The 26,433-nt window shown below is 39.1% G+C and overlaps 1 protein-coding gene and 1 pseudogene across 37 annotated transcripts in view; one reads left to right on the top strand and one right to left on the bottom strand.

The window, feature by feature from the left end:
• Positions 1-26,433, top strand: part of ABI2 (abl interactor 2) — a 118,012-nt gene that overhangs the window by 33,418 nt on the left and 58,161 nt on the right. For 27 of the 37 annotated variants that reach the window (XM_039470260.2, XM_039470257.2, XM_039470248.2 and 24 more), the window contains exon 2: positions 13,305-13,472. In XM_039470260.2, the coding sequence (XP_039326194.1) occupies positions 13,305-13,472 (168 nt within the window). Of the gene's footprint in view, positions 1-9,448; positions 9,607-13,304; positions 13,473-26,433 lie in introns of those variants that run through there. The other 10 variants (XM_039470265.2, XM_039470264.2, XM_039470263.2 and 7 more) reach the window with 2 other exon arrangements.
• On the bottom strand, positions 23,861-24,734 carry LOC101044909 (developmental pluripotency-associated protein 4 pseudogene; annotated as a pseudogene).

Below are 26,433 nucleotides of genomic sequence, written 5' to 3'. Positions count from 1 at the left end.
AGAGACAGAGTTTCACTATGTTGGCCAGGCTCGTCTTGAGCGCCTTGTGAGCCACCCACCCCAGCCTCCCAAAGTGCTGGGATTACAGGCATGAGCCACTGTACCTGGCCAAAATGCAGTTATTTCTAAAAGTTTTGGTTTTATACTTTTTTTTTAATGTAATAAGATGTAAGGATTATAAGAACCTTTATGCTTTATGCTTATAAATGGACAGAGCATACTTCACATTGTTCCTGTCTTTTTGTGGTTGAGGGAATGACTGAAAGCTTTGGGAATGTTAAAGTCAAATGAGTAAAAAAGACTAACAATTATTTCTTCAAATAATGAGGAAAGTGTTTTTAAAACTTTTGTCTGTTTTTAAGAAGCAACTTTCATGTGAGATTTCTTACCAGACTTAATTTTTTCCTCATATAAAATAGATATAAAATTTGTGATTTGTCACTTTTTATGTAGTTCAGTCTAAAATGGCCAACTTCCAAATAAGTTCCAGAAAAGAATCATGATATTTTATAGCCGAAAATGACCTAAAAATCCAGTCCTTTTAATATAACATAGGGTAACTGAGTCCTTGGGAGTATAAATGAATTACTTAAGAGCAAGTAAGACAGTAGCAGAGCTAGAACAATAACTCAAGTGCCCTTATCGATTCTCATATCCACTGTATTTTTAGAAATCTCACTTAAGGCTTTAGTGCGATAGGTGTTACTCAAAACAGTCAACCATAAATGTAGTAAATAGCTAGGTGACGTTATGTTCTGAATATCAGGAAGATTAACCTCTGATCCTGATTATTTGTGAATGTTTATTTTTATTTATTTATTTATTTTTAGATGGAATTTCGCTCTGTCACCCAGTCTGGAGTGCAGTGGTGTGATCTCAGCTCACTGCAACCTCTGCCTCTTGGGGTTCACGTAATTCTCTTGCCTCAGCCTCCCAAGTAGCTGGGACTACCGGAGCCCACCACCACGCTCAGCTAATTTTTTTGTATTTTTTAGGAGAGGCAGGGTTTCACCGTGTTGCCCAGGCTGGTTGTGAACTCCTGAGCTCAAACAATCCACCCGCCTCAGCCTTCCAAAGTGCTGGGATTACAGGCATGAGCCATTATGCCCTGCCTTGTTTTATTTCTAAATAACCTCTTTTTTTTCAAGTGCTCCTATGATACTTTTGATGTGTAGGTGAATATCAGGTTAACCTGCCTCAGTTATTTTCAGTTTGTCTATACATATATTGTCTAGGCATACAACATAACCTGTTTTAAAAGTGTCATGTTATTGAGAACTGAAGCCAATATATATATATATTTTTTTTTTGAGACGGAGTTTCGCTCTTGTTACCCAGGCTGGAGTGCAATGGCGCGATCTCGGCTCACCACAACCTCTGCCTCCTGGGTTCAAGCAATTCTCCTGCCTCAGCCTCCTGAGTAGCTGGGATTACAGGCACGCGCCACCATGCTCAGCTGATTTTTTGTATTTTTAGTAGAGACGGGGTTTCATCATGTTGACCAGGATGGTCTCGATCTCTTGACCTCGTGATCCACCCGCCTTGGCCTCCCAAAGTGCTGGGATTACAGGCGTGAGCCACCACACCTGGCCGTGCCAATATATGTTAAACAATTAAAAGGAACAATTTAAAGAAGTTTAGAATTCTTTGGTCTCAAGTGACAGAAACTGAATTTGGTTTTTTGGGTTTCTTTTTGAGATAGAGTCTCGCTCTGTTGCCCAGACTGGAGTGCAGTGGCACAGTCTTGGCTCACTGCAGCCTCCACTTCCCAGTTTCAAACGATTCTCCTGCCTCAGCCTCCCAAGTAGCTGAGATTACAGGCATGTACCACTGAGCCTGACCTGCATTCCCTTTCTATCTTCTGTTCGCTGCTTTTTCTCTTACATGAATCTGCTGTCGCTACTTTTTGTCTCTTTTATTAACACTTTTATACTAAGTGAAAAGTAATTAACATCTATTTTAAGAAAATGAAAGCAGAATTCTCTCCTTTTTTCCAGTGCATTTTTCTGTTCTTTGTTTTTATTGCTTCTCTTTTTCCTTTTTTTTGAATTTTTTTCTTTTGTTTTTCTTTTTTTGATCTTTTTTTTATTTCAATAGGTTTTTGGGGAACAGGTGGTGTTCGGTTACATGAATAGGTACTTTGGTGGTGATTTCTGAGATTTTGGTGTATCCATCACCCAAGCAGTGTACACTGTACCCAATGTGTAGTCATTTATCCCTCATTGCCCCACCCTTTCCCCCCGAGTTCCTAAAGTCCCTTATATCATTCTTATTTAGGCTTTTGTATCTCATAACTTAGCTCCCAAGAATTTCCATTTTTTTCTAAATTTAGAGTTTAAGTCATTTAAAAATACTTGTTTTTGAGAGGAATTTTTTCATTCTGTGGTATGTAGGTTATTTGTTTTGTTTTTAATATATGCATTTCTTCAGTCACTTTACAGAGTGAAATTCTGTAGAACAAAAAATGTTTCTTAGGTTCTTCATTTCCCTTTATTTTTTATTTATATTTTCTTTAGAGGCAGGGCCTCGCTCCGCTGCCCAGGCTGCAGTGCAGTGATATAAACACAGGATCACTGTACCCTCAACCTCCTGGGCTCAACAACTCTCCTGCCTCAGCCTCCTGAGTAGCTGGAACTACAGGTGTATGCCACCATGCCTGGCTAATTTTTTTTTTTTTAATTTTTAGTGGAGATGAGGTCTTGCTATGTTGCCCAGGCTAGTCTCAAATTCCTTACCTCATGTGATCCCCCCGCCTCAGCCATCTAAAGTGCTGGGATTACAGGTGTGCACTACTGTGCCTGGCCTGATGTTTCTTGTGTGTTTATGTTTTTCTTTGTTTTTTGAGACAGGGCCTTGCTCTGTTGCCCAGCTGGAGTGCAATGGTACTGTTGTAGCTCGCTGCATCCTCAGTGCAGTTTTGAACTCTGGACTCAAGTGATTCTCCCTTCTCTGCCTCCCAAGTAGCTGGGTCTACAGGTGTATGCCACCATGCCTGGCAAGTTTTTATTTTTATTTTTTCTAGAGACATGGTCTTTCTCTGTTGCATAGGCTGATCTCAAACTACTGGCCTCAAGCGATTCTTCTGCCTTGTCTTTCCAAAGTGCTGGGATTACAGGTTTAAGCCACCACACCCAGCCAGAAATGTAGTTGAACAAACTTAAACAACAAAACATGAATTTATTAGTTATTTATTAAACCATGTGAAGAAGCAGGAATGACTGTAACCAAGAACTCAAACACCGTTAGAACCCTGTGTCTCTTTTCTGCTTCTTGGTGCATGTTGACTTCATCCTTTCAGACAGGCTTACTCCATTTACTATGAGATATCCTTACATGTGTTTCATGCCTTGTATATCAATAGTTCTGACATCAGAAGACAAAAGCATTCTCTTTTTAGAATCAATTTGAAAAATCCAGCCAGACACAGTGGCTCACACCTGTAATGTCAGCACTTTGGGAGGCTGAGGCAGCGGATCACTTGAATCCAGGAGTTTGAGACCAGCCTGGCCAGCATGGCAAAACCTAGTATCTGCTAAAACAAAACTAAACAAAATACAAATTAGCTGAGCATAGTGGTACACTTCTGTAATCCCAGCTGCTTTGGAGGCCGAGGCACAAGAATTGCTTGAGCCTGGGAGGCAGAGTTATAATGAGCTGATATTGTGCTACTGTACTTCAAGCTGGGTGACAGAATAAGAGTCTGTCTCAAAAAAAAAAAAAAAAAAAAAAAAGAAAATCACTGTGGGCCTAAAGTGGGCAAATGTATTGGAATTTCCCTAGTGTAGGTCAGACTGTGGGGTGTGGGATGGAGAAGGCATTTTGGTTTTTTTTTTTTTTAATCAAGATGATTCTGAGACAAACACGATCTATGACCAATTAAATTTTTAAAAACATCATTGTCTTTTTATATATGCCTTTATATTTTCTTTCATTTTCATGTGAACTGAAGACTTCTAATTCCCAATTTGGTAGAATTTTCACTGATTACATTTTCACTTGAGTTCTTATGAGTGATGTCTTAGAGTATTCAGCCTGTAGTTTCTTAGTTGGTCTCATTTGTAGAATGCACAAAGATCCCAAATCTGTACTTTGCTTGATGTGAAAGCATCAAGATTGTCTCACTTTGTTGCTAGGCTGGAGTGAAGTGGCATGATCTTGGCTCACTGCAACCTCTGCCTCCTGGGTTCCAGCGATTCTTCTGCCTCAGCCTCCCGAGTAGCTGGAACTACAGGCATGTGCCACTATGTCCAGCTAATGTTTGTATTTTTAATAGAAACTGGGTTTCACCATGTTGGCCAAGATGGTCTTGATCCCTTGACTTCGTGGTCCACCCACCTTAGCCTCCTGAAGTGCTGGGATTACAGGTGTGAGCCACCAGATCCAGCCTTTTTTTTCTTATTTTTTTGATCTGTTATAGTTAGACAATATACAGGTTATGTTCAAATATGTGCAAGTATGTAAATGTGCGTGTCTTAGTTCGTTGGTCCTTAGATAAAATATTTTAGGCTGGTTAACTTAGCAGAAATTTATTGCTCACAGTTCTAGAGGCTGGGAAGTCCAGGATCAAGACTTCAGCAGATTTCGTGTCTGGTGATGACCTGTTCCTCGTAGGTGGTTTCTGTAGGTCCTCATTTGGCAGAAGGGACAAATGAGCTCTCTTGGATCTCCTTTATAAGGGCACTAATCCCATTCATGGAGGCTTTGCCTGATCACTTCCTAAAGGCCCCACCTTTTAACATCATCACCATCAGAGTTAGGTTTCAATATGTTTATTTTTGTGGGGGACATAAACATTCAGACTATAGCAATGAGTATTTAGAAATTAAGCAATTTTACCTTTAAGGCCCTTTTAAGTTAGTTAATGTAGTCTATTTTAGGATTAAAAAAAACTTTAAAATTATTTAAAAACAGTTTGTGTTGTCATGTGAGGTTGGTTATCAGTGATAAAGGTTCTTATTGGTAAATGCTTTAAACGCAAGGCAAAGTGTTGGGTGGAGTGGATTGGATTTTTGGCTTAGATTTTTGAGAAGCTGGAAAGGGGAAATGGGATATGAAGGGAAGCAGATTTAGTGGTTTAGGGTAAAACAGTTGAGGCTCTGTAAATATGAGGTAAGAAGAATTAAAGGAATGTAAGTAGTGGAGGACAGAGATGGTAAGAATAGAGAGAGATGAACAGGATAAAGAAGCAGTTTTGCAAGAGGGGCAAAATGGAGAATTTAGATTATGGGGAATGACCTGATTCACATTAGTAAGTAACGTTTGCCTAGAGATCGGTCTAACTGGGGCTCAAGATATGGCTGAATTGTTAAGCAACAGATGATGAGTGAGAAGTCCAGCAAGGAGGAAAGAAGTTTGCTTTGCAAACTAGAGTTTCTACCAATATTTAGGGACATATGGCTGAATTGTGAAGCAACAGATGATGAGTGAGAAGCCCAGCAAGGAGGAAAGAAGTTTGCTTTGCAAACTAGAGTTTCTACCAATATTTAGGGACATAGCTTTCCAAGATCAGGAAACTTCTCAGTTTAGAACATTGAATCAACACAAGGTTAAATAGGACTCTTGTTTAGTCTCCTTCGACTCTTACGCTGTTGCTAATATCAATTATGAAATCAGGAAGGATTAAAATTAAGTTAACAACTTTCAAGGATGACCTGTGCTCTATTTATTCAAGAGTAATATGTTACTGGGGAGAAGCGTGGCCTCAGCATGAACACCAGCTCCAAAGGTGTGGCCAATGGCTGTCAGTATTTTGTAAAGCATATTCTCTTGAAAGGAGATCTGAAATGTGTGTGTGTCTGTGGCTGCTGCAGCAATCCTTGCATGAAATAAAATTTTCCTTTACTGTTAGAAAAGTGTCAGAGGAGGAAAGTCCCAGAGAAGTCTCCTGTTGGCCTGTCTTGAGTCAGTGCCTTCTTAGCCTGTCAGTGTCCAGCAGGTTGGTGTACTTTTGGCAGGCTTGGACATGTGTCCCTTCTTGAGGGGATGGGAATCAATTCTCAGGCTTAAATCTCCACATGAAAGTGAAATTCTGTTACCAGAGACCAGTAATGGATGGTGAACAATGAAATGTTTAGCTGGGTGTGGTGGTATGTGCCTGTAGTCCCAGCTACTTGGGAGGCAGAGGCAGAGGCAGAAGAATCTCTTGAGCCCAGGAGTTTAGGCTAACCTGGGCAACATAGTAAGACCTTGTCTCAGGGAAAAAAAAAAAAAGTTTCTATAATGGTGGTTTGCTATACTGAATTTTTTCTTGGCAGGAGACAGTTTGCTACACTGAATTTTCTTTTTGACAGGAGACAGTATAGAAGGTGATGGAAGAGGAAAACAGAATGAAAACTAAAAAAAGGAGAAAGGCAGAGCCTGCTGTGTTGCATGGCAATAAAAACAGATGAAGAATGACCTGTTTTCAACTGGACAGTTATTTATATCTACTTAAAAAAATGACTGCTCTATGCAAATTAGGAAGATTTAAAAGGGCCATTAACATAGACATTCTCCATCCTTTTGCCTAGATTGAATGATGTCCTGTGTCTTATAGCCAGTGTCATTTATTGAGTGAGGGAGTACCCTTTCTCAAAGCTATGTCTGTGCTAAGTTTGCAGGAATCAAACTTTTGAGTGATTCTACTATATTAGTGAGGAAGGTTAGTGGAGAATAATTGCTTCCTTTGTGGTCCTTCATGAATCCTCAGGAGATATGATTTCGTTTGTTAGAGGAAACATTTCTGATGGGTTCTGCTGTTGACATATCAGTTTGGAAAGAAAAGAGCACTGCAGTTGATCAGCATAGTAATATATTTCTAGTTCATTTGTATGCTGGACCCTGGATGACATAGTTCCTGTGATCTCAGTTATTCTGGCAGTAGCTCAACTTGTTCATGTCCACAGTTGTGGCAAAACAGACTTTTGTACTAAAGTGAAACAAGTAAGTACAGATAATGTGGCATCCAGAATGTGCTGTTGTGGTCTGTTTTTCATCTAAGCATGAAATGTGTTATTGAAAAATTGTTTTTAATTATAAGAGGAATATATAATGTTAGAAAATTGAAAAATATAGTAAAATAACCTGTACTTTAACTGTGAACATTTCTTCTAATAACTTCTAATATAGTAGTACAAAGTCCTTGTTTGGAGGTTGTGGGGGTAGTTGCATTATAGTCACATTGATGTAATTGGGGGTATGTTATCTTTGGGTCTCACGGTATTTTAAATATTGAGTTTTACTATATTTTGAGTATTTTGTTTTTTCTATTGGTATTTTATTAGTTTCTTAATTTATTTATTTTGGCACTGCATCTCGCTGTGTCGTCCAGGCTGAAGTGCAGTGGCATGATCTCGGCTCACTCCTGGATTCAAGCTATTCTTCTGCCTCAGCCTTCTGATAGCTGGGACTACAGGTGTGAACATCATGCCTGGCTAATTTTTATATTTTTAGTAGAGAAGGGATTTCTCCATGTCTGCAAGGCTGATCTTGAACACCTGACCTCAGGTGATCACCTGATTTGGCTCCTGAAAGTGCTGTGATTACAGGTGTCGGCCACCATGCACAGCCTATATGTTAAATACTTTTTTTTTTTTTTTTGACTTAGGGTCTCACTCTGTCCCCCAGGCCGGAATACAGTGGCATGATCTCAGCTCACTGCAACCTCGCCTCCTGAGTTCAAGTGATTTTCCTGCCTCAGCCTCCCAAGTAGCTGGGACTACAGGTATACACCACCATGCCTGGTGAAATTTTGTATTTTTAGTAGAGACAGGGTTTCACCATGTTTGCCAGGCTAGTCTCCAACTCCTGGCTTTCGGTGATCTGCCCACCTCGGCCTCCCAAAGTGCTGAGATTACAGGCATGAGCCACTGCTCCTGGCAGTATTTTAAATGCTTTTACTTTTTTTTTTTTTGTCATCATAGGTGAAGGTTGTTCGTGAGCAATTTGTTTGACTTTTTTTTTTTTTTTTTTTGAGACGGAGTTTCACTTTTGTTACTCAGGCTGGAGTGCAATGGCGTGATCTCGGCTCACCGCAACCTCCGCCTCCTGGGTTCAGGCAATTCTCCTGCCTCAGCCTCCTGAGTAGCTGGGATTACAGGCACACGCCAAAATGCCCAGCTAATTTTTTGTATTTTTAGTAGAGACGGGGTTTCACCATGTTGACCAGGATGGTCTTGATCTCTTGACCTTGTGATCCACCCACCTCAGCCTCCCAAAGTGCTGGGATTACAGGCTTGAGCCACTGCGCCCGACCTTTGTTTGACTTTTAAAAAAATTAAAAAATTTTTTTAAACTTAAAACAAACTTGTGGGTACATAGGAGTAGGTATGTATATTTATGGGTTACCTGAGACATTTTGATAAAGGCATGCAATGTGTAATAATCACATTAGGGTAAATGGGCTGTCTATCACCTCAAACATTTACCCTTTGTATTATAAACAATCCAACTATACTCTTTTAGTTATTTAAAAATGTACCATTAAATTATTTTTGAAGTCACCCTGTTGTGCTAGCGAATACTAGGTCTTATTCTTTCTATTATTTTGTATCCATTAACCATTTTCATTTCCCCCCTGCCTTCACCATTCTCACTTTCCCACTGCCTGCCCACTTCCCTACCCACCTACCTTTCCCTCTCCCTCCCTCTCTTCTATCTCTCCACTTTTAATCTCCCCCGTCCTATTGCCCCACTTTCCCCCACCCTTCCCAGCCTCTGTTAACCATCTTTCTACTCTCTATTTCTGTGAGTTCAATTGTTTTAATTTTTAACTCTCACAAATAAAGTGAGAACATGCAAACTTCCTGTGCCTGCCTTGTTTCACTTAACGTAATGACTTCCAGCTCCATCTGTGTTGTTGCAAAAGACTGAATCTCATTTTTTTAAATGGCTGAATAGTACTCTATTGGGTATATGTACCATATTTTCTTTTCTTTCTTTTTCTTTTTGTGACGGAGTTTTGCTCTTGTTGGCCAGGCTGGAGTGCAATGGTGTGATCTTGGCTCATTGCAACCTCTGCCTCCCAGGTTCAAGCAATTCTCCTGCCTCAGCCTCCGAAGTAGCTGGGATTACAGAAATGCACCACCATACGCAGCTAATTTTTTATTTTTAATAGAGATGGAGTTTCACCATGTTGTTCAGGCTAGTCTCAAACTGCTGACCTCAGATGATCTGCCGACCTTGGATTGGGCGCCCAAAGTGCTGGGTTACATGTGTGAGCCACCTTGCCTGGCCTGTACTGTATTTTCTTTATCCATTCATCTTTTTTTTTGTTGGTTTGTTTTTGTTTTTTTTTTTTTTGAGACGGAGTTTCACTCTTATTGCCCAGGCTGGAGTGCAATGGCACAATCCTGGCTTACTGAAACCCCCGCCTCAGGTTCAAGTGATTCTCCTGCCTCAGCCTCCTGAGTAGCTGGGATTACAAGCACCCACCACCACACCCAGCTAATTTTTGTATTTTTAGTAGAGACAGCGTTTCACCATATTGGCCAAGCTAGTCTGGAGTTTCTGACCTCAAATGATCTGCCTGCCTCAGCCTCCCAAAGTGCTCCTAAATGGCAACCTTGGTCTTATAAACTTCATCTTGAACTTAGAAATGACAAGACCTTTGAGCCCCAAATCTGTTCGGTAAGCATGCAAATGTAAAATACATTTCAGAAAGATTGAAAAATCTTTTGGACCTCTTATGCTTTATAATTATTCCTTATAGTTGACTAGGATAGAATGCTTAATTTTAAGTTTCTAGTATTTTATATTAATACACATATATATTCTATATATTTTTTAAATTAATTTTTTTTTCCCCAAGAGACGGAGTCTTGGCTTTGTTGCCCAGGCCAGAGTGCAGTGATGTGACCATGGCTCACTGCATCTTTTGCCTCCTGGGCGTAAGTCATCCCCTGACCTCAGCTAGGACTACAGGTGTCCACCATTGTGTCTGGCTAATTTTTAATTTTTTGTGGAGTTGAAGTCTCACAGTGTTGCCCAGGCTGGTCTTGAACTCCTAACTTTAAGCAATGCTCCCACCTCAGCCTCCCAGTGTCGTTGGATTACAGACCTGAACTGCCATGCCTGGCCAGCGTTATGCTTTACTCTTTCTGATAATGCAAGTAATACATGCCTAAGTTAAAAAAAAAAAAAAAGCCATATTGAAAACATTTAAAAAACCCAAATCAACTTTATTTCCAATATTCAGAGAAAACTTAGGTTAACATTTTGGAGCTTCCTTTTTAGAGATTTTTCTTGTGCTTATATTTACACCCAGGCACCTACAGAATTAGGTGATGATTATGTTCAAGATGCTTTGTAACCAGCTTTTTTTTCCACTTAGTTATGTCGTAGATATCTTTACAAAGCAGTAATGCATAGCAATACCATTTTAATTTACTGCATTAATGTACTATATATATATATTGTTTAGTCAACCTTGTGCTTTTTCTCTTTCGCTATTAAATGTGTTGATGAACATGAATATTCTTGTCTGTACCTTTTTCCTATTATTGTTTAGTCACATAATTTAAAGCTACAAATGTAGTGGAACTTGTAAAACTTCAAACTGAAATATTGAAGCCCTTGAGGTGTTAGTATTTTTTTTTCCCCCCGAGACGGAGTCTCGCTGTGTTGCCAGGCTGGAGTGCAGTGGTGTGATCTCAGTTCACTGCAACCCTCGCCTCCTAGGTTCAAGCGATTTTGCCGCGTCAGCCTCCCGAGTAGCTGGAGCTATAGACACATGCCACCATGCCCAGTGAATTTTTGTATTTTTAGTAGAGATGAGGTTTCACCCTGTTGGCCAGAATGCTCTTGATCTCTTGACCTCATGATTTGCCCGCATCAACCTCCCAAAGTGCTGGGATTACAGGCGTAAGCCACTGTGTCTGGCCAAAGGGGTTGGTGTTTTTTTTTTTTTTTTTTTTTTTTTTTTAGTATGATCTTGTTTTCTGGTGAAGCCAGAGAGTTGCATTTCAGTGTCAGGTGTTTCAGGTATTGCTTCAGTCATGTGTTGAAGTGGTTCCAGAATTGCTATACTGGAGCATTTTTAGAGGTAGCTATAAATTCGAAAATGTATTTTTGTAACACAGTAATTGAAGGCTGGTGGGGAAGATGATGGAAATGACATCTCCAAGATGCCTTTCCAAGATGCCCTTTGGTAATACATTGGCAGTAAAGTTAATGGCTAAGAAAAAATTATTTGGATTTATGAATGTTATAATTCTGTTAGTATCACGATTTGGAAGCCAAGACATAAAAGGCTTTTTACAAATTAAAAAAAATTCTATATCTGATCATTTATAGAGAGAGATTGTATATATAATGTTTTGCCAATGGTAAAGCTACTTGTAACCCCAGTGTGGACCTGTTTTGGTTATTGGTAAAAGTAATAATGAAGTAGAAATTTACTGAAAATTTTACTTGAAGATTAATGGAGATATGATTTATTTTTTACATATTTACTTAAGACTTGTCTTGAAATGGTATACTGATTTAGGAGATACATGCAAGACAAATAATCTGATAATTTTATTTTTCTGAATTACATTAAGGATTCGGTTTTTAAAAATTGGTTAAAAATCGGACTGAACGTATACTATCACTGATACTCTCAACCTGCCTTTTTCTTCATAACTGTTCATCATGTTACCCTTCGCTGTACTTTATTTTTATTTACCTTAACTCACTTTAGTAATTTCTGTCAGTCTTCTCCTATAGTAAGTCTTTGAGAGCAGATACAATGTGTTAAAATTGCTATGATAGGAGCACAATGTTTTGTGTATATGGTGGATACTTGTGGGTTTTATTGAAGGAACATGTCACTGTTGATTATTTTGTTTTCTTTTTGTAACAGACATACTGTCTTTCATTGTAGCACTGATCCTTAGAATTCCCTCCTGCCATTTTCTGTTACTTTTATGTTGTAGAGGATGGGACCAGATTTTTTTGCCTCTTCTACTAATGAAAATAATTGCTAAGCCATCTATAAATTTTTTTAAAATTGAACTTCATTAATTATTTCCATTTCATTGAGTAAAGCCTTAATCTGTTGGACCAAGATCAGGAAAAATATTTATCTCTCTCAGGCTGTGTATTTTCTGGGGCTGTTATCTTAATGCTTACAAGACTTTATTTGTATTTTTTCCCTTTGTTTGTGTATTTTTATTGTTTTACTTTTTATGTGTTTATTCACATTTGTTTCTTCATGTTCATATATAAACTCTTAGAATCTTAGATATCATTAATGGATAGTAATCTTAACTTTTAATGGAAGAGCAGAATGAATCTGACTGCATGTGTTGACTTAATTTATTTAAAAAATTACTTAATGTTTAGCTGGGCATGGTGGCTCATGGCTGTAATCTCAGCATGTCAAGAGGCTGAGGCAGGCCAGTGGATCACTTGAGCCTAGGAGTTCGAAACCAGCCTGGGCAACATGGCTGTTTACATCTTGTAGGACTATAACACTTACATGTTTGGGAAGGAAGAATCCTTTTATTACTTTTAGTTTATCATAATTATTATTACCATTTTATTTATCATATTATTTATAGTTTTTTCCTTAAAAAAATTTTTTTTTTTTTTTGAGACGGAGTTTCGCCCTTGTTAACCAGGCTGGAGTGCAATGGCACGATCTCGGCTCACCGCAACCTCCGCCTCCTGGGCTCAGGCAATTCTCCTGCCTCAGCCTGCTGAGTAGCTGGGATTACAGGCACGTGCCACCATGCCCAGCTAATTTTTTGCACTTTTAGTAGAGATGGGGTTTCACCATGTTGACCAGGATGGTCTCGATCTCTCGACCTTGTGATCCACCCACCTCAGCCTCCCAAAGTGCTGGGATTACAGGCTTGAGCCACCGCGCCCGGCTTTCCTTAAAAATTTTTTTTCCTGGGCCCTCTTATTGGGTTAAACATTATTATTACTTTAATCAGACATTGTTAAAGCCACATTTCACATGTTAGAGTGAAAGGAAAGGAAAAATTTGGAAAAGTAGAAGAAAGTGTGTCAAAATTTATACATTCAAATCAGTGCTACCTTTCCCAGCAATGTATGCTTGCTGCCATTGCTCAAATTGTCCATTGGATCTCATTTTTTATATAATGGCTTCAGGGTTTTATTTGCACCTGTACAGAGATGTGTCTATTCAATGTGAAATGTTAGTAAATTCAGTCAGTAGTTTGGTTTTAGGTTTATGTGATACCAGTAGTTTTTAGAACATTCTTCACTTTCTGGTGGATTCAGTTAACAGAGTTGTTTTGATGAGTTTTTCTGTAGGTTTCTTTGCTAGAAATGGATTATCTTTGAATTAATGATCACTGGTTTGTTTTTTTTCCTAGTCAGCAGATAAGCAGAGAGCCCTAGAAGAAACCAAAGCCTACACCACCCAGTCCTTAGCAAGTGTTGCCTATTTGATAAACACCTTGGCCAACAATGTTCTGCAGATGCTGGATATCCAGGCATCCCAGCTACGAAGAATGGAATCTTCAATCAATCATATTTCACAAGTGAGACCACAATATTTTCCTATTTGCCTATGAGGAACCCTTAATAATAAGCACAGGCTGTCTGTAATGCTGGCAGCTTTTATTATGTAAGTTATTCACATGTATGATTTGGAAAATAGAAATATTAGGTTGTTTTTTGATTCTGTCTTTTCGTGGGGTGGTTATCTTCTCTGTGATTTTGATAGGAAAGTAAATCATAATGGATTTTTATTAAAATTCAGTTGTCATGGTAACATAGACCTGCAATGAAACTTTGTCCTTTTACCCCCAATTTTTAACAAATTTCACACTTCTTTATCGACTTAAAAAGGTGAACTTGATAGATTGGTAGCTTGTTCAAAAATTTTTTTTTCTTTTGGTAGGATTTATAAACGTTTAGTGGGATGGTACCATACCTGCAATAATGGAAAGACTAACAAACTTTATGAAACTATTTTTATTACTTCATGGGCTTGTAAAACTTTTTTAAAAATGTTAAGCTGTCTCCATTATAAAAGCGATGCTCGTCAAAACCCAGTAAAAGAAGAAAAAAAGTGGAAGAATAAACTGTTTTTATCACTTCTCAAGCGTTTCACTGTTGATATTTTGGTATATCTTCTTGTAATACTTTTTCCTGCAAGTTGTTGTTTTTTTTTTTTAATATAACTGTGGGCTGGGCACACATCTGTAATCCCAGCACTTGGGAGGCTGAGGCAGGAGGATGCTTTGAGCCCAGGGGTTTGAGACCAGCCTGGGCAGCATAGCAAAACCCATTCTCTACCAAAAATACAAAAATTAGCCAGGTGTGGTGGTACACACCTGTCATCCCAGTTACTTGGGAGGCAAAGGTGGGAGGATCATCTGAGCATGGGAGGTTGAGGCTGTAGCGAGCTGTATGACACTGTGCTCCAGCCTGGCAGACAGAGCGACACCCTGTCTCCAAAAAAAAAAAAAAAAAAAAGCCATGATTATAATAGAATCAGGTATAGAATAGGTATAGAATTGGCTGGGCGCAGTGGCTCACGCCTGTAATCCCAGCACTTTGAGAGACTGAGGCAGGTGGATCAGGAGCTCAAGACCATCCTGGCCAATATGGTGAAAACCCGTCTCTACTAAAATACAAAAAAAAAAAAAAAATAGCTGGGCGTGGTGGCGAGCAACTGTAGTCCCAACTACTCAGGAGGCTGAGTCAGGGGAATTGCTTAAACCTGGGTGGTGGAGGATGCTGTGAGCCGAGATCCTGCCACTGCACTACAGCCTGGGTGACAGAGTAAGACCTCTTTTCAAAAAGCAAAAAAAAAAATAGATATAGAATTTTGGGTTCTGCTTATTTAACCTAGCATTAAAGCAAATATATTCTCTTGATGTTGTAAGTTCTTCATAAACATTCTCAGTGACTGCATGTATATGTCATACCTTTTATAATCATTCCCATATTTTGGGGCCATTTAAAATAATACTGCAGTGGGCCAGGCACGATAGCTCACGCCTGTAATCCCAGTGCTTTGGGAGTCCAAGGCAGGCAGATCATGAGGTCAAGAGATGGAGACCATCCTGACCAATATGATGAAGCCCTGTCTCTACTAAAATACAAAAATTAGCTGGGCGTGGTGGTGAGCGCCTCTAGTCCCAGCTACTCAGGAGGCTCGGGCAGGAGAATTGCTTGAATCCAGGAGGTGGAGGTTGCAGTGAGCGGAGATTGCACCACTGCACTCCAGCCTGGCACCTGGCAACTCTTGTCCCCCCAACCCCCCAAAAAAGGAAAATGCAATTTAAAAAATATAAAAAATTTTAAAGGTTTTGGTCTGTCTGCCTTCTTTTGAATAGATCTTTGGAATTTTCTATTTTAGCAGTCTTGTCATTTGAATGATTTAGTATTATTCAACCCTCTTTTTAGACCTAAATGATTAGGTCTAAATCTTTACTCTTTTGGAATAAAAATAATTTTTAAATGTGTCTATTATATTTTTTTATATCTTGGGAGTTCAGGGTTCTTTTCAAATGAGCTAACCATTTTTTGAGAATCTAAAGTTTAGCAAATTTGTGTAACTATGCCAAATGTAGTCCAGATAATAAAATCAGATATGGTATTTTTGAAAATTTATCAGACCAATTTAGAGGGATTTCTTAATACTATTTAATCTTAAAACTGAATTTGTCATTATAAGGGTTTCTTCATATTTCATACAAACTTCTGTAGACGTGTAATTTATTGCTTGTAATATTGTGTATCTTAAGTTTAAAAAAAAAGAATGGGTGAGTTTTAATGAGTGTAAGGTAAAGTTTGGTTTGGAAAGTCTCTGGAAGGAAATAATCAATGGCATTTTAAATGATAAAATAGATGATTATTTTTCTTTCTTTTCTTTTTTTTGTTTTGTTTTGGTTTGTTTTGAAGAGACAAAGTCTTGCTTTGTTTCCTAGGCTGGAGTGCAGCTGTACAATCACTGCTCATGCAACCTTGAACTCCTGGGCTCAAGGGATCCTCCTGCCTCAGCCTCCCAAGTAGCTGGGACTACAGACATGTGCCATGCTTGGGTGATATGTTTTATTTATTTATTTTTTTTGTAGAGACATTGTCTTGCCATCTTGCTGGGGCTTGTCTCGAACTCCTGGGTTCAAGCAGTCTCCCACCTTGGTCTCCTGAGGTGTTGGGATTACAGGTGTGAGCCACTATTGCTGGCCTAAATTTGGTTTTCTGTAGAAGGAGGGAGGCTGACAAATTGGTAATCTGATAAAGAATTTCAAGGTCTATTCTTGAGGATCCTAATATTTTTCCATGTTTGAAGTATTAGCAAAGGACATTAAAAAGAAAGTTTTAAAAAAAGAACAGATAGAGAAACTAATATATTTGAGTTCCTAAAAAGGAGGGATAAGTTTTTTTTGTTTTTATTTTTGTTTTTTTTTTGTTTTTTTTTTTGAGACAGAATCTCACTCTGTCACCCAGGCTGGAGTGCAGTGGCACAGTCTTGGCTCACTGCAGCCTCGGTCTCCCGAGTTCAAGCGATTCTCCTGCCTCAGTTTCCCGAGTAGCTGGGATTACAGGTGCCCACCACCACACCTGGCTAATTTTTGTATTTTTAGTAGAGACAGGGTTTCACCATGTTGGCCAGGCTAGTCTCAAACTCCTGATCTCAAGTGATCTGCAAGGAGGGACAAGTTTTATTAGGCATTAGGGGAGAGTAGAAGAGATTACCTGGGTAAATGATGACAATAAGCAAATGGCAATGAAGGATAATACTTTATTTTCTGATTAGAACTCTGTAGTACTTTGATAGAAACGTGTTAGCAAGCTCAAGGAGAAAGGTGAATACTCAACCAACCTAGAGTTTGAATATTAATTCAGTTATTGAGAACATTTTCTTTAGGAGGATCATATAAATTGGCATTTAATTAATATGGTCAATTAATGCCACCTTTTAAAGCTATTTTAATGGATTAAGTTAAAAACAGAAGAATAGATAGAGATTAGTAAACCAGAAATAACAGACGTCTCAGTCAAAGCTGTCAGGAATATGTTGAACCCTCTTTATTCAGAGTTGAATGTCTAGGGGGCAATGGTTGGAGGGGTCATAGATCTACAATTCTCAGTGGCTGTTAAGTTTATACAGAATATAAATTAGTATGTTGGATAAGGGAATCAAGTCTGAGAAATAGGCTGATAGAGGCTGTATTTAAGAAATGAGTAATTTAAAAAATTTATGTATTTTCTAGCATTAGCCTCAAGGCTAGAAATTTTTTTTCACTTGTGTTTACAGGTAAAATTGTTTTTTTTTATTAAAGACGGGGTTTCACCATGTTGGTCAGGCTGGTCTCGAACTCCCGACCTTAGGTGATCTGCCCACCTTGGCCTCCAAAGTGCTTGGATTACAGGCATGAGCCACCACGCCCGGCCTACAGGTAGAATTCTTAATTTAAAAAGTCAGTTGAATATCAAAACTGTCTCATATTCTTCAGACTGGAAGATTATTCTGTAGTGTAGAAGAAAACCTTTTTGGCTTACAAAGCAAATGGTAAATACTCTAAAACAGGGGTTGGCAAACTTTTTTTAAATAAAGGGCCAGATGGTAACTATTTTAGGTTTTGTGGGCCATGTATGGTATCGTTTTCATATTATTCTCTGTGTGTGTTTGTGGTGTGTGTGTATTTTTTTTTTTTTAGCAGGGGGATGGGAGGGGTCTCATGATGTTCCCTAGGGTAGTCTTGAGCTCCTGGTCTCAAGTGATCCTCACATCTCAGCCTTCCAAAGTGCTGGGATTATAGTAATGAGGCACCACGCCCAGCAAAGAGAGATGGCGTTGCAAGTAAGGACACAGATGTGGACAGATTTGAGAGGTTTTTTTTGAGAGGCAGTCTTGCTCTATCAACAGGCTTGTGTGCAGTGACACAATCTTGGCTCACTACAACCTCTGCCTCCTGGGTTCAGGTGATTCTCCTGCCCCAGCCTTCTGAGTAGCTGGGATTACAGGCACACCCTACCACACCCAGATAATTTTTGTATTTTTAGTAGAGAGGGGGTTTCACGATGTTGGCCAGAATGGTCTTGATCTCTTGATCTTGTGATCCGCCTGCTTTGGCCTCCCAAAGTGCTGAGATAATAGGTGTGAGCCACCACGTCCAGCGAGAGACAGTTTAATTATGTTTTCTTTTGTGTGTATTTTTTATAATGATTTTCTGGTAAGCGTCTGGGCCATATAAAAACAGGCAGGGGTTCACATTCTGGCATGGAGGCTTAGTTTGCTAGCCTCTGCACTAAATCCCTTTTTTCCAAATATTCGACTCTTTAATTTTGTTATGGTGCTTCTCTTATTAAAAATAGTATATGTTCATGAGAACAGATTTTTGTGCAACTTGGGCAAAAATACTAGGTTCTGAGAGTTTATAGAGAAGATTGAGTTGAAGGAATGGAGGGTTCTTCCGTCAGGTCAAAGACAAGATCATACATTTATTGGAATGGCAATAAGTCTCAAGAGTTGTAAGAATAGAGTTGTTCAGGGTGAGCAGATAGTAGTTACTTAGGGTTTTCAGTTTCTTTTCCCATTAGTATTTTTTTCCCATTGCCTGGGTAAGAACTTTATCACCTTTCAGCCTCCTAGCCCTTTCCTCCATTTTAATGGAAATGAATGCTGAGTAGGATTGGCCAAAAAAGGATCAGGGCATCTAGGTTTTACCCTGGCTCTTCTGCGGACTTGTGTGACATTGACTTCTTTGAACTTAAGGTTTTCATCTGTAAGTTAAGACTGTTGAGATAATTTCTTAGCTGTCTTCCATCTTGAATTCCTTATTTTTGTGATTCTCACAAATGAGCTAGATTTTATTTGCTTCTATTCTGTTCTGTTGGTTCTGCTCTTTACCTCAATCTGTATCCACTGGCCTGAAGCCTCTATTACTTTAATATAACTGAACTGTTTCCCAAATTACTCTGAATTGTAATCTGAGGATGGGAATTTCATTGACTCTACTCTATATCAGGGAGAAATACTTCAACAAAGCAAAGTAATAACCCACCCCTTCTAGTGTCAGATGTTTTCAACAACAAGATATAATTGATTAGGAACATATAGTATCAGACAATTTTTTGTACTAAAAGGACAATATAGTATTAAATAGTATACTAATTTTTACTACATTCATCATATCTATAAGGCAGCGTTAGGGTTGGTTCTTAACATAGGTTATGTTATGTATTTTAGGGATGGCAAATTTTAAAGAAATTCCATCTGTAGCTTTGATGCTGTTATTTTGTCCATTCTTTGGAAGCATATTATTAAAACAAATGAAAATTTTGGTCTTCAAACTGATAGTGGAGTTAGATTAACATTAAATATTTTCCCAAAATATATACTTATTGGAGCAAACGTAATTTTACTGAAAAGTTGTACAGGCACACATACCTTGAAGTCAGTATAGTGTAACTATTATAAGGATGAATGTTGCTTACCGTGCCCATTTTGTGTCCTTTTCTGGTGTTTTTTTATAAAAAGTTTTCAAAACACTTTTCAAACTAAACTTCTTTTCAGTTTGTAAACTAAAATTTTTCTAAGCTAGGCCCATATTTTCTCTTAGCTAGTAAAATTAGTCAGCACTTGTCCATGTTCAAGTTTGTCATGGCTTAGAATAAAAGATTAAGAGAGGTCAAAAGGCAACAGAGAGAACTTAAAAAAGTAGTGCTTGTCCCACCTTCCCAAGGCCTGAGTAGGACTTACTGGGCCAGGCATTAAATTAGTTAGCAGGTAACAAGTAAAGGAGCTAGAAAAGAATTACCATAAAATAAGATTAGATTTGAAGTAATTCTTCTCAAGAGCTAGGTACTGGAAGGCAATGGTAGGTCTAAACCTTGAAGACCTCCACAAGTAGGGTAGCTTTTACTGTCTAAAAACTTTAGGCTGGACGTGGTGGCTCATGCCTGTAATCCCAGCACTTTGAGAGGCCAAGGCAGATGGATCACTTTAGGTCAGGAGTTTGAGACCAGTCTGGCCAACATGGCAAAACTCCATCTCTCCAAAAAATGCAAAAATTAGCCAGGTGTGGTGGTGCATGCTTGTAGTCTCAGTCAGCTACTTGGGAGGCTGAGGTGGGAGTATCACTTGAGCCTGGGTGGTCGAAGCTGCAGTGAACCATGATCATGCCACTGCACTCTAGCATGGGCAACAGAGTGAGACACTGTCTCAAAAACCAAAATAACAAAAAACTTTATAGCCTTGCTTAAGAATTTCCAATTTTGGCCAGGCTCAGTGACTCACGCCTGTAATCCCAGCACTTTGGGAGAGAGAAATGGGTGGATCACCTGAGGTCAGGAGTTCAAGACCAGCCTGGGCAACATGGTGAAACCCTGTCTCTACTAAAAATACAAAAATTAGCTGGGCATGGTGGTGGGCACCTGTAATCCCAGCTACTCAGGAGGCTGAGGTAGGAGAATCACTTGAACCTGGAAGCAGAGGTTGCAGTGAGCTGAGATCAACCACTGCACTCCAGCCTGGGTGGCAGAGCCAGACTCCAAAAAAAAAAAAAGAATTTCCAGTTTTAATGAAGAAGGTACACTGATGGTTATCAATATGTAATTATGCGTATAAAGTAGATTTTTTTATACTTTGAATTAATTTCCTATGTAGTTTTTATATAACTTTACTTAAAAATCCTGAAAATTACAGTTTGTTAGTAACTAATTTGGTTTATGAATAATCATAATTTGAAGCATATTTGTAATTTAAGTATGTTTATTTGAAACATTAGCTTACTAATAAAAAAAAGGAGACATTTTAAAACACCCAATTTAATTGGGTTAATCCACTGTAACTGTTTGATTGCAGATATTTTCCCACACTGATGGTCAACTAACTGAGGTAGTGCTATCCAGTACAGTCAGCTCTCAATTATCTGTGGTAATGGGAAACAACAATGCATGGATAATCCTAAAGCAAAATATTCTATACAGTACCTTCCTGTCATCTGCTGTGGCCTGAGCATGTGCTTGGGTTCATGAGGGAAATGTGGGAGTGGGGCTCAGGCTTGCAAAGGAGATATGGGAGTCAGTATGATTATCTCAAGGCCATAAGAAGTATCCTTAAGGAACCTGGGTTTGGCACTATGTGGCTGAAGTGTCATGGGGGAAGCCTGCAAGCATGCAAGATCAGCTTGGCAATATCAGTGAGAAGGATGGGGAAACTAATTAAAAAGGAACTGTGGGAGAATAGATGTTTAAGTCCTACGTAATTGCAGTGATATATCTTGGTGTGTTTTTTGGTTAATGGGATCTGTAGCAAACAAGAATTATATTAATTGTGTATTTGCATTAGTTTTAGTCATCTTTGCTTGCCAGCAGAACCCATTTTTTACTTGCCACAGGTGAGTGCTATTATTGAGGCCTCTTCTAAATAAGTAGGTATTTTTTGGCATATAACTAGTAACTTCAAAAACCCAGGATAAATTTGAAATACTTATTTTTAAAATTCTTCTTAAATATCGATGTTGAACTTGTACTTCCAGAATTTAACTTAATGAAATTTAACATTGGAATGTCAAAGAATAATATCATGAGGGCAAAGGCCATAATTACTGATAGCTGTGAATTTGATTTTGGAAAAACTTAGTGGCCATATTTTATTTAAGAATGTGTTACAGGAGCTTTTCTAAATTTATCTTACAACTGACAGTTGGCTACGAATTTATGAATGTTAAAGCTGCGTAATAGGTATGAGGAGGGAGTGTTCATTATTCTAATTTGAATATGCCTGTTTTCTACAAGTGGATGCTGTAATAAAAATTGAAGCAGGTGATTGCTGAAAACCCCAGAATCTTCTGGCCCAACTTCAGAATGTTCTGCTTTTTTATGAAATAGATTTAGTGTTCTCTGTCAAATTATTCAAACTCCAAATAGAACCATAGCCTTTTTCTTTTCTTTCTTTCTTTCTTTTTTTTTTTTTAAAGAAAAAATGTCTATTATTTATTACACTGAACAACTCTAACCACCAGAAATGAATGGGGGCGAGAGAGAAGAACATCTTGCTTCTCAACAAACTTTCCTTCCTTGTTTTAACATTTTTGAGGATTCTTTCCCAATCTATCACGTCTGTATTATAATGGTTACAAATTTTCCAACTCTTGCCACTCCTTCCAGTGCATTATTATTTTTATTATCTTCATTGAAGGTGAAAAACAAAATAGATCCCTACTTGTAGTAACAAAACAGTATTGGAAACTGTCATTAAATCAGGACAAGTGAAAAACAGATCTGTTCCCAGACTCACAGGATTATAAATTTAGAAAGTTCACACACACAAAAATAAAAATTAATTATACCCAATAAGATACATTAAATATGTACAGCTTTTTGTATGTCAATTACACCTAAGTAAGTAGTTTTAAAAAAAGTATGATCCAACCCACACCACCAACTAATAAAGAAAAAACAAATGAGTAATGCAAAAGAAAAAAATCACACGTTTCAGTTTCCTCCTAGTTTGAGTTAAAAACACTAACAATAATTTGCATGCAGTGAATACGGTTCCCTAAATACAACAGATGAATTATTTTCTATACATATTTATTTATGGGGAATTGGTTAATAAACACATTTTAAGTTCAATATATTATGTATTTCTGAGTGAGGAAGCAATCTTAAACATTTTAAACACCAGAAGTATACAAAATTTAAAGTGAAATAATACAAAGTGCCTTGTGTTTTGATTCTGTAGTCGCACGATAAAAATCTCAGATTAAGAGAACTCTGAAAAACATTGTTTTGAATATTAAGAATCATGTTTTGGGGGAGGGAGAGCATTAACAGCCTTTCTTTGCCTTAAAATACTTTTTATGAAATGTTTTATGAAATTGTAATTGGAATGAAGCAGCCCCTAAAGTCATCAGTGTCCAGAGGAGGAAAAATTGAGCACAGGAGCAAACTACTGTTTTACTCAACTCCTTCCAATGCTCAGCTGAAGAAGTTCTCACTTAAAAGAGCTGCTGAAAGCAGGCACAGTGGCTCATGCACGTAATTCCAGCATTTTGGGAGGCTGAGGTGGGTGGATCACTCGAGGCCAGGAGTTTGAAACCAGCCTGGCCAACAAGGTGAAACCCCATCTCTACTAAAAATAAAAAAATAGCTGGGTATGGCAGCAGGTGCCTGCAACCCCAGCTACCCGGGAGGCTGAGGCAGGAGAATCACTTGAGCCCAGGAGGCGGAGTTTGCACTGAACTGAGATCGCACCACTGCATACCAGCCTGGACAACAGAGCGAGATACTGTCTCAAAAAAAAAAAAAATAATAATAATAATAGAACAGAACAAAACAAAACAGTTGCTGAAGTCTTTTCTATTTTAGAAAGGTAGTATGAATAAGTTTTTCTACATATTAACTACAATTTATGGTAATTTGTGAAATGTTTTTCCGTTTTTAAATGCAAGAATCAGCCGGGTGCGGTGGCTCAAGCCTGTAATCCCAGCACTTTGGGAGGCCGAGGCGGGTGGATCACGAGGTCGAGAGATCGAGACCATCCTGGTCAACATGGTGAAACCCCGTCTCTACTAAAAATACAAAATATTAGCTGGGCATGGTGGCGCGTGCCTGTAATCCCAGCTACTCAGGAGGCTGAGGCAGGAGAATTGCCTGAGCCCGGGAGGCGGAGGTTGCGGTGAGCCGAGATCGCGCCATTGCACTCCAGCCTGGGCAACAAGAGCGAAACTCCGTCTCAAAAAAAAAAAAAAAAAAAAAAAAAAGCAAGAATCTATATCTCTACTCACAAAGCAACAGGCACTGCTCGGGGTCTTAGGCTAAGATCTGCCACCCCAGCAGTCTGCACGGACCGTAAGCAGGTGTGCAGAGGACGAAGTTCACCTGTCCGCAGCACCATGGAATCCGACTCTCCAGCCTTTCTGCCATTAATAACCATAGATATGGCCTTTTCCCTGATACTCTATTCCCATTGGAGGCTTTTTTTTAAGACCTTGTTCCAAGAACACATTTGGGGCACAACATATTGCCTTGAAGGTGCGGGGGTGGAAAACTGGAGGCAGGAAGCAGGAAGAGCGCACTCACTCTCCCTTCTTGCTTTTCTGGAACCCAGGCTTGACCAGCATGAAACTGCAGGTGCACCCAACCATCTGTGTCTGCAGGAAGACTTTTCCCATGGACCACACACCATCTGACACCATTGGCTTCTTGTGGAGATTCCACTGCCTCTGGCATCCTTGCCCTGGCTGAAATTCTTGCCCAGGAGGCCAGCACAGCCTCTGGGGCAGAAGTTGTCACCACAACTGTATTAACTCCCTCAAGGAGAGCAGTGGGCCCTTCCAGAGCAGGCAGCCCCTCTGCAGGGGGAAGGGCCACTTGAGGAGGCTGTGTCCCAGAACTCTGCTGGCACACTTTCCCTTTTTCCACCTTTATTTTGCAATGACTTCCGGGTTTTGGCCTCTTTTGCTGTGCTAGGGAAATCCTTTTGGTTTGGGTAAGCAAAGGCACACAGGCGCTTATATGCATCCAGTTTCTGGCCTCTGATGCTCAGCTTTAATTGCTGACACCAGGCCTGCATGATGTCCCGGTGAATCAGATTAACAGGTGGCAGTTTAGAGGGTAAGGGAGAGATTCGTATCTTCTTCTGAGGTCTGGGGTTATCATAGTCTGCCTTCTTAGGGCAGAGCACTTTGTCACCTTTGACAGATACTTTTCCTTTGGTTCCCCCCTTTGCTGATGTTCCCAGGAAAGCAGTCATTTGGTTGATTAGAAGACTGCTGATCCTCTTCCCTCGCCTTCTTTGTGGAGGTCCACTCCTTGCCTTTTACCTTCTCCATATTCGGACAGCAAACCGTAGCCTTTTTCTAAAGGCATACTTGCTCCTGCCCACAGGAACTCCTGCAGTTCAACCCTGTGTGGTAGTATGATGGCAGGAATACAAATTATACCCTTGATAGATTACCTTTATTATTATAGATGTTTTTAAAAAGTTATTTACTTCAAATATGTATACTTAGGCAAATTAGAGGCATTGATCTTGAATCAACTCTTGTGAAAAAATTAGGAAACAATTGGGATTTGAGAGTGAATGAGATAAGGGACCAGCTGATTAATTAGTCCTTCCTCTGTAGATCATTGGTTCTCAACCAAGGAAGTTTTGCCCCCAAGAGGACATTTCGCAATGTTAGACATTTTTATTACATCTCATGGTGAGGAAGTGCTGCAGTTATCTACCTGGATGCTCTTCTATATTCTACAGTCCTCAGGACAGCACCCCTCACCTCTGTCCACAACAAAGAATTATCAAGCCCAAAATGTCAGTAGTGCCAGTGTTGAGCTACGCTGCCCTAGTGTTTCTAAGATGTAGGCATTCTTTTGAAGTAGACAGTTAGAAACATCATATACCCAAACTAAATTATTTTGACTTTCTGTACACTTATGCTGTTAAAAAATTATGTTTAAAAAATATGCCTTCCGTTTCTACTGAGATTTGATATAAGAAGCAACAACAAATATATATATTTTTAAGAGTTTAATCCTGGGAAACACTGCACTTTGCTGATGAATGGATGTATTTCCTTGTAACTCATTATGTTTCTACTTTGCCATCTCTCCCTGGAGGCGTAGTGCCAAATTTTTTGCTCTGTTATAATAATGAGCCCTTATTTTAGGCTAATAGTTACTTTTTCATTTGCTGCATTGGTCTTCCTTTTATTTTACTGTTACGGTCTGTGGGTTTGGGCTAAGTGTGTGTTTGTGTGTATATGAAGAGAATATATGGGTAATATATAAATGTTCTCACTCCCTATTTCAAGTCTTATCTCTTTAAGATCAAATGAACAGATTTCTTATATATTTATTTATTTATTTTTGTATTTTGTTTTTGAGACAGAGTCTTACTCTGTTGCCCAGGCTGGAGTGCACTGGCACAATCTCAGCTCACTGCAACCTTCACCTCCTGGGTTCAAGCAATTCTCCTGCCTCAGCCTCTGGGTAGCAGGGATGATGGCACGTGCCACCACGCCTGGCTAATTTTTTTGTATTTTTAGTAGAGACTGGGTTTCACTGTGTTAGCTAAGATAATCTTGAACTCCTCCTATCCTTGTGATCCATCTGCCTCGACCACCCAAAGTGCTGGGATTATAGGCGTGAGCCACTGCACCTGGCCAGATTTCTAATTTATGTTTTAATGCTTTTTTAAGTCTCAGTTTTTCCAACAATTCAGAAATACGTGCTTGTTATAAAATATTACTGTGTTAGTGCAAATAATAAGTGGAAGATTACTTCTCCCACTTCATTCTCCAGAAATTTATTAATATTTCTAGTTTGCGCCAGGCATGGTGGCTCATGCCTGTAATCCCAGCACTTTGGGAGACTGAGGCAGGAGCATTGCCTGAGGTTAGGAGTTCAAGACCAGCCTGGGCAACACAATGACACCTCATCTCTACAAAAAATAAACTTAGCTGCATTTGGTGGTGCACGCCTGTAGTCCTAGCTACTCAGGAGGCTTAGGTGAGAGGATTGCTTGAGTCTAGG

This window comes from Saimiri boliviensis, chromosome 5, assembly GCF_048565385.1.
Source record: "Saimiri boliviensis isolate mSaiBol1 chromosome 5, mSaiBol1.pri, whole genome shotgun sequence".
In the NCBI taxonomy this organism is placed as follows: Eukaryota; Metazoa; Chordata; class Mammalia; order Primates; family Cebidae; genus Saimiri; species Saimiri boliviensis.
The sequence above is the reverse complement of the archived record's forward strand: the minus strand, read 5'-3'. Positions and strand labels throughout refer to the sequence as shown.